The sequence below is a fragment of the Dermacentor albipictus genome, chromosome 2, assembly GCF_038994185.2.
Source record: "Dermacentor albipictus isolate Rhodes 1998 colony chromosome 2, USDA_Dalb.pri_finalv2, whole genome shotgun sequence".
Taxonomy (NCBI): domain Eukaryota; kingdom Metazoa; phylum Arthropoda; class Arachnida; order Ixodida; family Ixodidae; genus Dermacentor; species Dermacentor albipictus.
This window is the reverse complement of record NC_091822.1, coordinates 20,627,565-20,643,549: the sequence shown is the minus strand read 5'-3', so window position 1 is coordinate 20,643,549 and position 15,985 is coordinate 20,627,565. Positions and strand designations below refer to the sequence as shown.

Genomic DNA, 15,985 nt, shown 5'->3' with positions numbered 1-15,985 from the left:
GATACCGAGTACCTATCGAGCATCTTACGCCGGCTAAATTGAGATTGGCGTCCTGGCAAATTACTATGCACGAGGCAGACAAGAAGAAAATGGTATTTGTAACTTTCCACGGACTTTTTTGCATTTACATTGACACCTTCTATACTGTGTAATGCGCCTGCGACTTCCGAGCACTTTATCAACGATATGCGCGGTTGTAGTTAAGAGTGTGGATGTGCTATTCAGACGATGTTGTAAATTTTCGGCGCACGTTCAGCGAGCAATGGCCCGTGTCAAACTATACTGCACTGTTTAGACAAAGCGTGTTTGGTGCTCGAATCTGAGAAGTGCCATCTTGGAGAGCGGCAAACGTTGATTCGGAGCCACCTAGTGGGCAAGGATGGAACACATTGTAACAGTGTCTCCATCGCAATGTGCATCTCGAATACATAAATTCAACGCTAACCGCACTCCGTTTCATACGCCGCAACTATTCTAGGGCAACTGTTATGTAAGAGTTCAATAAAACAATGATACGTCCCAAGCTCCAATATGCCTGCTCCATTTGGGACCATTGTCAAGCAAATCTAGCAAATCATCTTGAATTTCTTGATAACAGAGCCGCCTCTTTCATTTTATCAAATAATGCGCGTCACGTAAGCATAACAACAATATCACTAGTCCTCGGTTTGCCAGACTTGCCTCACGTCTAAGTTTATCTGTTCCTACCTCTTTCACAATATTTACTACACGAATACTGTTCTTAAATTTGAGCTATTCCTTTGTCGACTCTACACTTCACTTTGCATCGATCACCAAACCAAAATGTGGGGGCTACCATGGAACTCCGACTCTCACTGTCACCCATTCTAACCATGGACTGCCGAAAACTCGACTTACCATCCGCATTTGTCGCTGCCATTTGTGACGCCACTAATCTCAAGAAGGTTGCTAAATCTTGATATTGTCACGTTGTCTTCACAGCGTAGAATAACACACTATCAAAAGCACGAATTTCAAAACGGTAACTTTTTATTGGGCGAACCTGTGCCCAGCAAAACATCATCATTATCATCATCATCGTCGTCATCATCATCAATAGCCTGGTTAAGCCCACTGCAGGGCAAAGGGCTCTCCCATACTTCTCCAACTGCCCCGGTCATGTAATAATCGTGGCCATGTTGTCCCTGCATACTTCTTAGTGTCATCCACCCACCTAACTTTCTGTCGCCCCCTGCTACGCTTCACTTCCCTTGGAATCTACTCCGTAACCCTTAATGACCATCGCTTATCTTCCCTCCTTATAACATGTCCTGCCCATGCCCATTTCTTTTTCTTGATTTCAACTAAGATGTCATTAACTCGCGTTTGTTCCCTCACCCAATCTGCTCTTTTCTTATCCCTTAACGTTACAACCACTATTCTTCTTTCCAATGCTCGTTGCGTCGTCCTCAATTTAAGCAGAACCTTTTTCGTAAGCCTCCAGGTTTCTGCCCTGTAGGTGAGTACTAGTAAGACACAGCTGTTATACACTTTTCTCTGGAGGGATAATGGCAACCTGCTGTTCATGATCTGAGAATGTCTGCCAAACGCACCCCAGCACATTCTTATTCTTCTGATTATTTCAGTCTCATGATCCGGATCTGCGGTCACTACCTGTCCTAAGTAAATGTATTTCCTTACTACTTGCAGTGCCTCCCTACCTATCATAAACTGCTGTTCTCTTCCGAGACTGCTCAACATTACTTTAGTTTTCTTCATATTAATTTTTAGACCCACCCTTCTGCTTTGCCTCTCCAGGTCAGTGGGCATGCATTGCAGTTGGCCCCCTGAGTTACTAAGCAAGGCAATATCATCAGTGAATCGCAAGTTGCGAAGGTATTCTTCATTAACTCTTATCCCCAATTTTTCCCAATTCAGGTCTCTGAATACCTCCTGTAAACACGCTGTGAATAGCGTTGGAGAGATCGTATCTCCCTGCCTCACTCCTTCCTTTATTGGGATTTTGTTGCTTTTCTTATGGAGTATCACGGTGGCTGTGGAGCCACTATATATATATATATATATATATATATATATATATATATATATATATATATATTAAAATTTTTACATACGGCTCGTGTACACCCTGATTCCGTAATGCCTCCATGACTGTTGGGGTTTCAGCTAAATCAAACGCTTTCTCGTAATCAATGAAAACTATATATAAGGGTTGGTTATATTCTTCACATTTCTCTATCACCTGATTGATAGTGTGAATATGGTGTATTGTTGAGAAGCCTGTAGGGAATCCTGCCTGGTCCTTTGGTTGACAAAAGTTTGAGGTGTGGCTGATTCCATTTGCGATTACCTTAGTAAATAGTTTGTAGGCAACTGACAGTAAGCTGATCGGTCTATAATTTTTCAAGTCTTGGGCGTCCCCTTTCTTATTGATTAGGATTACGTTGGCGTTCCTCCAAAATTCCGGTACGTTCGAAGTCATGAGGTATTGCGTATACTGGGTGGCCAGTTCTTCTAGAACAATCTGCCCACCATCCTTCAACAAATCTGGTGTTACCTGATCCTCCCCAGCTGCCTTCCCCCTTTGCATAGCTTCCAAGACTTTCTTTACTTCTTCCGGCGTTACCTGTGTAAAACAGCTAGACAAGTGGCACTCAAAGCTAAAAAAATAGCGATGAGCACTGTCAGTCATCACCCACCGCGTTGGCTTATACCATTTGTGCATGTACTAGTCACTATCGTCCTGCTTGGTTGAAATAATGGTTCATCTCGACAAAAGTTTTAAAAATTTATCTACAGAAAATTGTTACCATTCAATACCGGGTTTAATTAACACCAATTTATTAGTAACCGATGACACCATTTATGTAGCGTACACAGACTGAATTAGTGCGTTTAGCTATGAACTCAAAACATCGTGAACAAGTTGTACTGCCCATGGAACGAAAATTCTTATAGGTCATGCTTAAATATCACCCGTACACCAGCCTCACTCGTCTTTACCTCTGAGATCAGCAATCATTGCCCCTTTTTCACCAATAGTAACTGATTGATCCAATCAAAAAGTTTGTGGCTAACAGCTAGTGTGTTCGAAAGGCAAAATTTCTAGATGACGGGAACAACATCGGACATCGAATGGTCAAAACTTGATCTTATGCAAGGCCAAGAAAATACCCTTCCAGATTTGGCAGTTTCTATGGGGAAGGCCATACTCAAAACGGAATGAAGGTTAAGTCTGCACAGCTATATAGTTCACTTTGATATCAATGGGTAGCCAGCCAAATGGAAGCTTGAATGTATGCGTGAAAGAGATCACAAACAACGAAAAAATGAAACAACGGGTAAATATGTGGCTTACGTATTAATATAAAGTATTGCGCAAGATTTTAAGTGTTTTAATCATTAAAGCTAAGAGAAGGTGTTAATGATATTGTGAGAACAACTCGAAATGTGGGAGCTGCTCAACATTGTCTAAAATTTTCCAAATTGTCACGAGAAAAATAATTATGTTTTTACAGATCATACTGCCAATGTTTCCCATTAGTTATTTTTGGTGTAGATTGAAAATGTCACGGGTGCTAAACGAAGTATGAATGGAGGGGTAATCTTATTTTGTTCTGCTAATAATGCAAAAGCTTTTGTAGAAATTTTTATGTTGAGGTACTTCGCCCTAATTAAGTAGTATTCAAGCCCTCCATGTAAAAATGGTGGCTCACTTGACGTCTATAAGGCTTGTCAATATAATCGCCGCAAATTTAAAACTGGTATTTTTTTCATGCTTCCTTAAATCCTCCAAAGTCATACTCTGTTAGCAAGCGTTGTAGGTTCGCGACTGCTGGACATCAACGTATTTTTGTTGTCTCTACAATTGGAAAAGTAAACAAGGGGTATGTGTTAGTCATTTAAATCATGCTAGACCAAGTTTAATAATTGAAACGGCTGCAAATTTGATTTTAGTTATAGTTGTTATACTCACTTGGCGGCGACGTAATTACCAAAGTGCATTAGTATTTCTTTTAGAGCAGGTTTATTGTTCGTTCTGCTATTTTGGAGCTTATCTAAAACTGTTGAGAGAAATAATAGGCATAGGTTTCTTTAAAAGTTAGAAGTCATTTCTACTGCTTAAGAGACTTAGGTGGGCTAGTTGGTTACTGGTATATGGAACATGGTTATAATGGCACGTTTTGAGAATGGCACACGATGTTGAATTTAGGCGACTGTCCTTTGTGCATTAATATTTGGTTAGTTGGCCCACCTCCATATTGCAGTTGCCCCGCCACGAATTTCAGTTGGACCCCCCCCCCCCAAATTTTAGGCTGGCCCGCCGCAGAACTTAAGTTGGTCCGCGTCTAAACTTAAAGTTCGCCCACCTCCAATTTCGAGCCCACTCCCAAATTTCAGTTAGTCCACCCCTACTATGAAATTTCCCGTGCATACTTGCTCTGAATGCACAGCCTCTGCACACGGCACTCGGCGCCTTCGGATCACACTTCGCTTCTTAGCAGACGACAAATTCATTGAATTGTGCGTGACGTTTCCATAACATGCGCGCGCGCCCGAAGGCGACGGCGTCACCCAGGCGGCGACCAATCACTGCTCGCAAAGCGGATTCTTCGAATACGGAGTCGTTACAGAATACGGCTCCCGAAATTCGCTTCTATCAATTATGCATATGGGGTTGTGGTGGCGTCGCCTTACCTTGGTCTGCATGCTCTGCTCCTGGGATCAAGTTTTCATAACTAGAAATACCCTAGAACTTCGGTGGAAGGGTGCACAACTCGCCGCTTCTTTCTGCCTGATGTGCACACGTTAAACCGATGAAGCGATTGAACACGGTGTGGCCTGTCGCTGTCATTCTGGTGGATATTCGTTTACGCCCATTTATAGCCTAGCTTTCGGTGTTCTACCCTGCTACGCTCACTGCAATAGTGGGAGAGTTAAAAATGCTATTTAAACAGCAGGCATGATTACCACGTCACCAATGAACAGTCACATGATACCTCAAGGTACCAAAGTTGACTTTTAAGTAGCGTCATATCATTAGCTAGCATTCAAAGTTCGGAATACGTTTAAACGAATATGAAAAAAGAACACAGTCATAGTTTTATGTCAAGAGCACCGCACACGTGTATTTAGCGAGTGCGGCTTGTGCCTACGACGATTTTTATGTTTGGTCGATTTCTCTTCTGTAAAGACTAACAAGATCTATCCAAATTTACCGCTTAATCAAAGATAAATTCAAATAGAACCTAGCATTGCATTTGGTTTGGATGGAACTACAGGAATTTTTCTAGCACTGCAAAGCTTTCTCTCGGATGTTGCCATGTGCTACTCACGGCTGGATGACAATTGGCGCTTTCATAAAATTTCAATAAAATGTCAATTTTGAGGGTGCAATGCCCTATATACTTGTTCACTTTGCTTTCATATCTATTTGTGACCACAAACAAATCACCCGAACCTATTCAAATACTAGTAAACTTTAAAATCGTTGCGATTTCGCTTAGTTGGTATGTCCTTAGCACTGTCGAGTCATTGCCCCTATTTCGATTCCAATATAACATTTCAGCGCTAATTTCACCATGTATATTTTCTTTACTTACAGACAAGCTGAACCACACGCTTGTGTCTTACCGGCGGCAGAACGCTCTACAAAAGGCTGCAGCTTTTTATCTTGGCTGCCTCAATATAGGTAAGAAATGAGGCAGCGCTTGCCTTCTGACAGAAAAATATGAGAGGTGTCCTTCATTGTAATGATTGTCCGATTAACACGGACGTCAAAGAAATTTAGTCCTCTACTTGGTGCACGCTAGGCACAGCATTAATTTTTCCGTCTTTGTGCATCACCGTCCTAGAAGCACTTGAACAAAGTTGCCACAAACTGTTTAGAGCCGAAACGTCATCGAAGACTTGAAATATGAGAGCCAAATAATCGTGCTTAGGATACTAAAATTTGTAGTTATTTAAAGATGCCCCTACAGACCTCGTATGAGGCAATCGGTAAGGGGGGCGTCACAGACGGAATTAGGAGTATATATTGGCCATATAACAACACATATTATACATACTTTAGTAACAAACAGTAGAAAAATGTGTACACCTCTTATACAAACGTTAAAGCATTGCAAAAAGTAATAGGAGCGGTAGTGTACATATTAAAGTAAAGACAAACGATACACTTCTTTCAATAAACAATGTAAAATCGCCACCATCATCATCACCACCACCACCACCACCATCATCATCATCATCATCATCATCATGATCATCATCATCCTATTTTCTGTCCACTGCGGGACGAAGGCCTCTCCCTGCGGTCTCTATCACCCCTGTCCTGCGCCAACCGATTTCAACTAGCACCCACAAATTTCTTAATTTCGTCGCACCACCATGTTTTCTGCCGTCTTCTACTGCGCTCCCCTTCTCTTAGTACCCATTTTGTCACCCTAATGGTCCAACCGTTATCTAATCTGCTTACTACAAGACGTTCCCAGCGCCATTATTTTCTCTCACTGTCTACTAGAATATCGTCTATACCCGTTTCCTCTTTGACCCATTCTGCTCTCTTTCTGTATCTTAAAGATATGCCCAGCGTTCTTCGTTCCATCTCTCCTTGCGCAGTCCTTAAATTGTTCTCAAGCTTGTTTATCACTGTCCAAGCCCCTGCACCGTATGTTAGCGCCATTAAACTGCACCGATTCTATACCTTCCTTTTCCATGATAACGGTAAGCCCCCAGTCAGGACCTCACGATGTCTGCCGTATGCGATCCAACCTATTTTTATTCTTCTGTGAATTTCCTTTTCATGGTCAGGGTTCCCTATGATTAGTTGACCTAGATAAATGTACTCCTTCAAAGACTCTAAAGCTGACTTGCGATCTTGAACTCGTGTTCCTTTGCCTGGTTATTTAGCATTATCTTTCTCGTCTGTCTGTTAATCTGCAAATTCACCCTTACGGTCTCCCTGTTAAAGTCTTCAATCATTTGTTGTAACTTGTCCACAGTGTTGCTGAATAGAACAATGTCATCGGCAAACCGAAGGTTATTGAGGTATTCGCCGTCGATCCTTACTCCTAAACTTTCCCAGTTTAATAGCTTGAATACTCCTTCCAAGCACGCAGTGAATAGCATTGGAGCGATTGTGTCTACTTGTCTGGCTCATTTCTTTGTACGTATCTTACTATTCTTGTGTAGAATAAAGATGGCTGTGGAATCTCTGTTGATAATTTCCAGGGTATTAACGCAAACGGTCTATACTTCTTGATTATGCAATTCCTATATGACTGCTGGTATGTCTACTGAATTAAATGTTTTTAGTAATCTATACGAAAGCCATATAGAGAGGCTCATTGTACTCTGCGGATTTCTCGATAACCTGATTAATGACATGGACGTGATCCATTTTATAGTATCCCTTCCTGAAGCCAGCATGTTCCCTTGGTCGGCTAAAGTCCAGTCTTGCCCTTATTCTATTGGAGGTTATTTGCATAAATATTTTATAAAACTAGGTGTAAGGTAATGGCGCTATACTGTTTCATTTCTATAACGTCTTCTTTTTGTGGATTAGTATAATGTTTGCACTTTTCCAGTTTTCTGGGACCCTTGTACTCAATAGACAGTTCGTATAGAGAGCCGCCAGTTTTCCTAGCATTATGTCTCCTCCATCATTGAATAAATCTGCTGTTAGTCTATCCTCTCCTGCCGCTTTTCCCCGTTTCATGTCTTGCAAGGCCGTTCTGACCTCATATCTATATATAGGAGGAGTTTCTGTATACTGTTCAATGCTGTTTCGAATAGAGTACTCCTGAGTCCTCTGGGTATTGTAAAGGTCAGTATAGAATTCTTCCGCTGCTTTCATTATACGTTCGAGATTGCTGACGATATTACCCTGCTTATCATTTAGTGCATACATCTTGGTTTGTCCTATGCCAAGTTTCCCTCTCACTAATTTCAGGCTGCGTCCATTTTTCTAAGGGCTTCTTCAGTCTTTCTCACGTTATAATTTTGAATATCACTTATTTTAGTTTTGTGGATGAGTTTTGACAGCTCCGCGAATAATATCTTATCTCTTGAGTTTGCACTTTCATTCTTTCTCGTTTTTTTATTAGGCCCCTTGTTATATGGGAGAGCTTGCCTACTGGTTGCCTTGGTGCCTTGCCTCCCACTTCAATTGCTGCCTAAGAGGCTAGCCTCATTACGGCTTCATTCATTACCTCTATGTCATCATCATCATCTCTCTGTTCTAAGGCTGCATATTTGTTTGCAAGTACCAGCCCAAATTTGTCTGCTTTTACCCTTACTGCGTGTAAGTTGACCTGGTTTTTCTTCATCAATTCTACTCTTTCTCTGTTCAAATTGAGGCGCATCCTCGCCCTTACTAACCTATGATCACTGCTCTTTACCCTGCCTATCACTTCTACATCCTGCACTATGGTGGGATCGGCAGAATTTATGAAATCAACTTAATTTCTTGTTTCGCCATTAGGGCTTTGCCAGGTCCAGTTTCTGTTGCTACGTTTCCTGAAGAACGTGTTCATTATTCTCAGCTCATTCCTTTCTGCGAATTCCACCAGCACCTGTCCTCTAGCGTTTCTAAAATCGACTCAGTAGTTGCCAATTGCGTATTCACCCCCCTGCTTTTCCCCCACTTTTGCATTGAAGTCAACCATTGCTACTGTATACCGAGTTTGCACTTTTCTCATCGCTAATTCAACATCTTCATAAAAAGATCTGCTTGATCATCATCGTGACTGGATGTTGTAGCATAGGCTTGTACTACCGTTAATCTGTGCCTAGTATTAAGTTACATTACGACTACTGCTACCCTCTCGTATAATGCTGTAGAATTCGTCAATATTGACCGCTATGGCCTTATGCATTAGGAATCCTACCCGGTATTGCTTCTTCTCAGGGAGACCTCTATAGCAGAGGACATGGCCGTTATTTAGCAATGTGTAAGTCACACCAGTTCTAATATCACTAAGGCCGATAATATCCTAAACAATGTCTGATAGTTCCTCAAAGAGTCCTGCTAAGCTAGCCTCACTGGAAAGGGCTCGCGTGTTAGGCGTTGCAAGGCTTGCAGTATAGCTACTCTAATGTGATAGGACAGAAAATACAAGAATGATGACAAAACGAATGAGCTCATGAAGCTTAAACCTTTTTCATTAGAGGAAAGGTAAGGGCGTTTCTATCTTTGGCCCAGTTAATAATCCTAGTGGAGCCCGCTTTCCTCGACATGGACTGAAGACACCTGTTCCTAAACTTTAGATATCTGGTGGTAAAGAGTTTGTTGATGAAGAAAATTCAGCGATGATGACGATACTCCTTAGTGAGAAATTTGAGCGCAGCTCTATACGTGTTTTCCTTTCGCGATATATTGGCGGGCATGGAGAATCGGTACTGTACGGCACCATGCAAATAAGTGAAGTGTGGCGTGATTGCCGCGCTAATCGGGAGACCACGAGAGGCAGCGCGCGAGTGACGTGTGGGCGCGATTCAGAGCAGGCGCCAGACAGACCTGCACTCATGCAGCGCTTTGTTTTCACGCATTCACCGCATGCCTTATCGATTGTGTAATCGGTGAGCAGACAAGCGCTAATCTGGTGCCATCTCGGACCGATAGCCGCCGCCGCAGCAGGCTCCTTATACACTAGAAGTAAATCGTGCGTGGCTCGCCCCCAGCGCTGAAACGCAGTCGCTACAGAGCAGCCACACCAGCTGGCGGCGAGCTGCTGCGGAAGCCTGATGACAGCATGAAAATTTCGCATCCTCTCTGTACGTGCGAAATGTCGCGTGCTCTTTATTGAGAAAGCAATACTGCTCGCACTTTCAGCCCATCGGTGGTCGTGGCGCCTCCTTATACAGCTGCGTGTTACGTGACCGTGTGACGTCACGCCAGACCGAGAGACGGGGCCCCAGCTCGCGGCATCGATGGTGGAGGCGAAGCCTTGAGCGCCGCTGCTGCGGCGCTACCGAGAGAGGGCGCTTGCTGGTGTGACGTCACGCTGGGAGGATAAATGGGGCTACAGCTCGGCTCCCAGCAGTGGTCGGTGCGCTGCCTTGCGCTATGTCGGATGATGTACAGCCATAAGTTTAACAAAGGGCAACCATGCCCACACCATCAGCCGAACCAAGGCGCAGCCAAGGGTATTGCTTTCGCAATCTTCCAGGCTTAACCCAGCTAAGCCTTGAGCCATTTTTTTTCTTCGTTTGCTGACAGGCAAGCACTGTGTTTACGTTCTTCATCGTTCTTTCTTAATGAAGGCCATGTGCTTGAAGGTGACGTAGTTGCCACAGATCGTAATCATGTTTGTGCGCTCTCGTCTGCTGTGGCATCGTCGCATTCCAAAGTCAAGGAGATTGAGGCCTTGGTGTGTCCTCGGCGTCCTTGGCGTTTATTCAGGGTCTGTCGTCTCGTACAGAAGCGGATATGGCCTTCTGTCTCCAAAAATTTTTCTATCAGGACGGCTCGGTTTTACACTCATCTTTGTAAAGAATCGCTGGCTCTTCCGTAATCGAGACTAGATGTAAGCATGAAATAGCAACCCGCAATGCAGATTGGTTGGAGATGATACTAGCCACAATCTTAGAAAGGGTGAGTGCATGCTCCCTACTGCACACCTAACCACACCACGCCATAATATGCCCTGGTCCTTATGAACGCTGCCCAGCTAGAACAAAGAAACCGGATAAAGGTGGCATGACAGGCAGCGAAAGACGCCAGAGAGAGAGACAGCACAGCCCAGCTTGAAGAAAACTGCCTGAAGCAGGCACCACGGAGCGTTGCGCCATATCTCCAGGCGAAGCAAAATCACGCCCTGGAACTGACGAACCATTCGCGTTCAAAAGAGCACAGGTAACCCTCTATCAGCGCAAAAGATCACAATGAAGTGTTTGGTGCCCTGTATACGCATTTTGAAAGTTGCTACTGGAAAGGACAAATGAAGCTTCAGCGTAATAGAAGCTACAGCTGGAGTGATATTGTGAACAATGATTAGGAAAAACTCGGAAGCAATATTGGTTGCAACTTGTTTGGGCAGCTACTGGCGTAGGTAATGTGGTGCTGTACAAAGGTTAGGGGCCAGAGACTGGTTGCCCGGATGATGGCGTTTCGTTCTCGCAACTTCCCGGATGTCCTCGTTTGATGATCATGACGATATGTGGTGTAAGGTGCAAGGTCAATCATGGTAAAAGAGCACCAAGAATGTTGTAGTCAACTCAATGATGCAAATAATGACAAATGGCCTCGTGGTTGGCTTTAAAAATATAATGTTGTTCTATAAGGGCCTAAAAACGGTAGTAAATTAAATATATGCTCTCGTTTGAGTGCCCGGATAACGGCTCTTGCTTTTGGCTCAGTCACCACCGGCAGTGGGAACTGAAAGCATTTCATGCTTAAAATACTGAGCTATTCCACTCTGTTAAAGTGGACGACCAGTGAGGCTGCATAGCGCACGACAAAGAGGTGACGCGGAACATTGAACAAAGGTACTAACACATTTATTGTCTTGATCGAGATGAAGGCTCGCACATGCTTTTATTTTCAAGCCAAGCTTTGGTTGCCTGACTCGTGTCGGCATCGATATCGTTGTTTCCGAAAAAACTGTAGCCACTGCGAAAATAAAAATTGTTTGTCGGGCTGCTGATGCAAACCACGAACCTCCGGGTTGTGAGACCACCACGCTAACCAATTCAGCCATTGTCGCTTTTCTTATTGCTGGCTTGGCGAACGAACAAGAGAGAACACTGTACATGAAATGCTTAAAAAGACCACCATTGAGTGGAGTACCCATTAAAAATGCTTCACGTTGACAAGTTCATCCATCCTACTGATTCACGCTGGAGATTCACCTTGATTGACTCTTGATTGCAACTCTAACATATAATATGCTCTCCATAAGGTACTGTCTCGCAGTGCGACCCTCTATATGAGCATTCTGGACTGCCATAAGCACTTTCCATAGACTGTGCGGGCCCAGTAACAAGACAAGACCATATTCAGGGATCATCATCATCATCATCATCATCAGTCTGGTTACGCCCACTGCAGGGCAAAGGCCTCTCCCATATTTCTCCAACAACCCCGGTCATGTACTAATTGTGGCCATGCCGTCCCTGCAAACTTCTTAATCTCATCCGCCCACCTAACATTCTGCCGCCTCCTGCTACGCTTCCCTTCCCTTGGAATCCAGTCTGTAACCCTTAATGACCATCGGTTATCTTCCCTCCTCTATACATGTCCTGCCCATGCCCATTTCTTTTTTGATTTCAACTAAGATGTCATTAACCCACGTTTGTTCCCTCACCCAATCTGCTCTTTTCTTATCCCTCAACCTTACACCTATCATTCTTCTTTCCATAGCTCGTTGCGTCATCCTCAATTTGAGTAGAACCCTTTTCGTAAGCCTCCAGGTTTCTGCCCCGTAGGTGAGTACTGGTAAGACACAGCTATTATACACTTTTCTCTTCAGGGATAATGGCAACCTGCTATTCATGATCTGAGAATGCCTGCCAAACGCACCCCAACCCATTCTTATTCTTCTGATTATTTCCGTCTCATGATCCGGATCCGCAGTCACTACCTGCCCTAAGTAGATGTATTCCCTTACGACTTCCAGTGACTCGCTGCTTATTGTAAATTGCTGTTCTCTTCCGAGACTGTTAAATATTACTTTAGTTTTCTGCAGATTAATTTTTAGACCCACTATTCTGCTTTGCCTCTCCAGGTCAATGAGCATGCATTGCAGGTGGTCCCCTGAGTTACTAAGCAAGGCAATATCATCAGCGAATCGCAAGTTACTAAGGTATGCTCCATTAACTTTTATCCCCATTTCCTCCCAATCCTGGTCTCAGAATACCTCCTGTAAACACGCTGTTAATAGCATTGGAGAGATCGTATCTCCCTGCCTGACGCCTTTCTTTATTGGGATTTTGTTGCTTTCTTTATGGAGGACTATGGTGGCTGTGGAGCCGCTATGGATATCTTTCAGTATTTTTACATACGGCTCGTCTACACCCTGATTCCGTAATGCCTCCATGACTGCTGTGGTTTCGACAGAATCAAATGCTTTCTCGTAATCAATGAAAGCTATATATAAGGGTTGGTTATATTCCGTGCATTTCTCTATCACCTGATTGATAATGTGAATATGATCTATTGTTGAGTAGCCTTTACGGAATCCTGCCTGGTCTTTTGCTTGACAGAAGTCTAAGGTGTTCCTGATTCTATTTGCGATTACATTAGTAAATGGTTTGTAGGCAACGGACAGTAAGCTGATCAGTCTATAATTTTTTCAAATCTTTGGCGTCCCCTTTTTATGGATTAGGATTATGTTAGCGTTTTTCCAAGATTCCGGTACGCTCGACGTTATGAGGCATTGCGTATACAGGGTGGCCAGTTTCTCTAGAAGAATGTGCCCACCATCCTTCAAGAAATCTGCTGTTACCTGATCCTCCCCAGCAGCCTTCCCCCTTTGCATACAATAATATGTATATGTATTCCTGTATTCCTGTATATGTATTCAATAATATTATATGTACCCCTGAATACAATAATATGTATATGTATTCAGGGGTACGTTTCCAAAATTTTGAACACGGGAAAACCGGATGCCTCGATGAGACAACGGGAGCTCCTGTTTTAAGGTTCGTTGAAGGATGTCCCACTGGAAGTGGCATCCGAGCATTCGAGAAAGACATCTTCGATGGTCTCGCCTTTGTTGCACAAAAGGCAATCAACAGACCACGGAACAAGTGTGCCTTTTTCTTGAAGCCAGGGCTAAACTGGCAACATATTGCTGTGAAGCTGGAAAAAGAAAGTTTGTGCTGAGGAACGAATTGGCATCATTTTAACTCTTTTCAGAACATCCCCTCCTGGACCTGCACCATATATAGACCGGTACAAAGGCACTGGTAGCCCTACATCACTTTCATCTTTATGCAGTTTTCTGCTGTTAACTCTAGAGTAGTACTCCAAAGAAAAACAAGCTTTCAAAAACTGCAAAGCTGATTCAACCTCACTTAAGAAACCACGAGAACTTGTACATCTTACATTGTTCTTTGACACAGGAATGTCAGGTAACACTCTAGTAAGCCTTACTTGTACTACCATTCGCGAAAAGAGATCGCTTCGTTCGCCTAAAAAAAGAAACGTAGACAACTTCTGTCAAAGAGACAAATGGACTAGTACTAGACCTCCCTTTCTCACAGAGCGAAACAAATTAATCCGGCTTGTTTGCTCCCAAGTAGATCCTCACACAAAGACTGGGAAAACTCTGTGCACTTTCTGCACATTGGCTCTCTTCATCCAAAAATTTGAAACATGGACCAAATTTTCGGAACAATGAACAAATTGCACACCTTTCACCGAGCGAACATTGATAGTTCACGTCCACCCTGGTTAAACGTTTTCTCTCGCAGTAAAGTAGTTTCCGTATTCGAGTACTCAGTAACTTTTTGGTACTGATCAAGTGGTATGCCTAGGTATTTTACTGGCGTCTCTGTCCACAGGAAGTTTTGAAAGAAAGGTGGTTTGGTTTCCCAGCTCCCATGCTAAAAACCTAAGCATTGGCACCAATAACCGGCGCTTCCGGACATTCGACAAAATGGGTAACAGTGTTAACTGTTTCGGTGTTAACTCTACAGAAAACAGTTACGCCGTCTGTGCAGGCTAAGATTTTAATTTCACTTGCCATAAAGCTAAACCCCCTCACTTGTTGACTCTCATCTACCTTTAAACAAAAGGGTATATAGCGAACAGCAATGGAGATAGCGGGCCACATTGCCGCACTGATGTTAGCACTTGAAACGGTGTTGTTACACGCTTATTTACAGGACTAATGAAACACTCTGTATATGCCATCTTAACACCTTCTGATACTACTGAGCCGAGTATAACGCGTTCTAAGGTTTTCTACAGAATTTCATGTACCATCCGGTCAAAAGCTTTCTCCAAATGTAGTTGTATCATAGCGACACGCTTTCCCCAATGCGTCGCAACACTCTAAGACACTTCTGGCGACATGAATGTGTCTGAAAATTAATCGGCTTTTAATCCCGCACGCCTGATGCGGCCCCACGATTTGTTTCATCACTCTTTGTAACCTTGTGGCTAAAACGTTGGTGACAATTATTTTAATCAGGGTTCGTCAGTTTGATTGGTCGAAATAATACTACCGACAGTTGTTAACAGGCTCTTCTCTTCTGGAGATAAGTACAACATGCGTTGTCTTAAAAGATGGGAGAAGACGCTTTTTGTGGTTTGCCTGCATGACTGCGTGGTGCAGAGCGACTGCTACATCGTCCTTGAATGCCTTATAAAAGGCCGCTCTTATTCCATCTGGCCCAGGCGCCTTCTGCATTCCGAGTTCACCGATCGCTCTGTCTCCCACTACGTAATAGGCGCTTCAAGCGCATCAGTGGTTTCCTGCTCTAACTTCAGCATAAGTCTAAGGAATTCACCTTCAAATCTTTGATCCACCTTTGCTTGCCGTCCCAGTAGCTCACAGTAAATTGTTGAGTTCATATTAAAAGCCTGTTGAAATCAATGAGCGTCGCTGGTGGCTCCGTCCCATATCTTATCTGCCTAATTTCGTTTTTCATTGCGTATCTCTTTTAATCTGAGATGGATCGTTCCCTTGGTGTTTGGCCACATAGCACACTCTCAGCGCGTGCGCGTACAACGTCACCCATGTACTTTTCGTGGGCGATTACTTCTAATTCATTTTTAGCTCTTTAATCTGAGCCGTATACTTGCCTGGCTGCTCAGATTCTAAGCTCAGAGCGAAATTTCAGTCACGCTGTAGGTCCTTTTCTTTCATTCTTTCGTTGCGCCGCAAGATAAAAATTCTTCCGATGGCAGGGATCTTTCATTCCTCTTTAAAGTTTTCCCACGTTTCTACTGATCTTTCTGGTTCTGCTTCCAGTAGTTTCTGAATTTTTGTCCTTAACGTCAGTTTGCAAAACGTCATCTTCTAAAATCGTAACATTCAGTTTCCAAAGA

At 43.4% G+C, this 15,985-nt stretch overlaps 1 protein-coding gene across 11 annotated transcripts in view; it reads left to right on the top strand.

Annotated features, from left to right (window-relative positions):
* Window positions 1-15,985, top strand: part of LOC135897954 (neprilysin-1-like) — a 752,274-nt gene that overhangs the window by 336,692 nt on the left and 399,597 nt on the right. For all 11 annotated transcript variants that reach the window (XR_010563211.1, XR_010563210.1, XR_010563209.1 and 8 more), the window contains exon 15: window positions 5,588-5,674. Coding sequence is in view for 8 of the 11 variants with exons in the window: in XM_065426667.1 (XP_065282739.1) it covers window positions 5,588-5,674 (87 nt within the window). In the remaining 3 variants the exon portion in view is untranslated. The remainder of the gene's footprint in view (window positions 1-5,587; window positions 5,675-15,985) is intronic.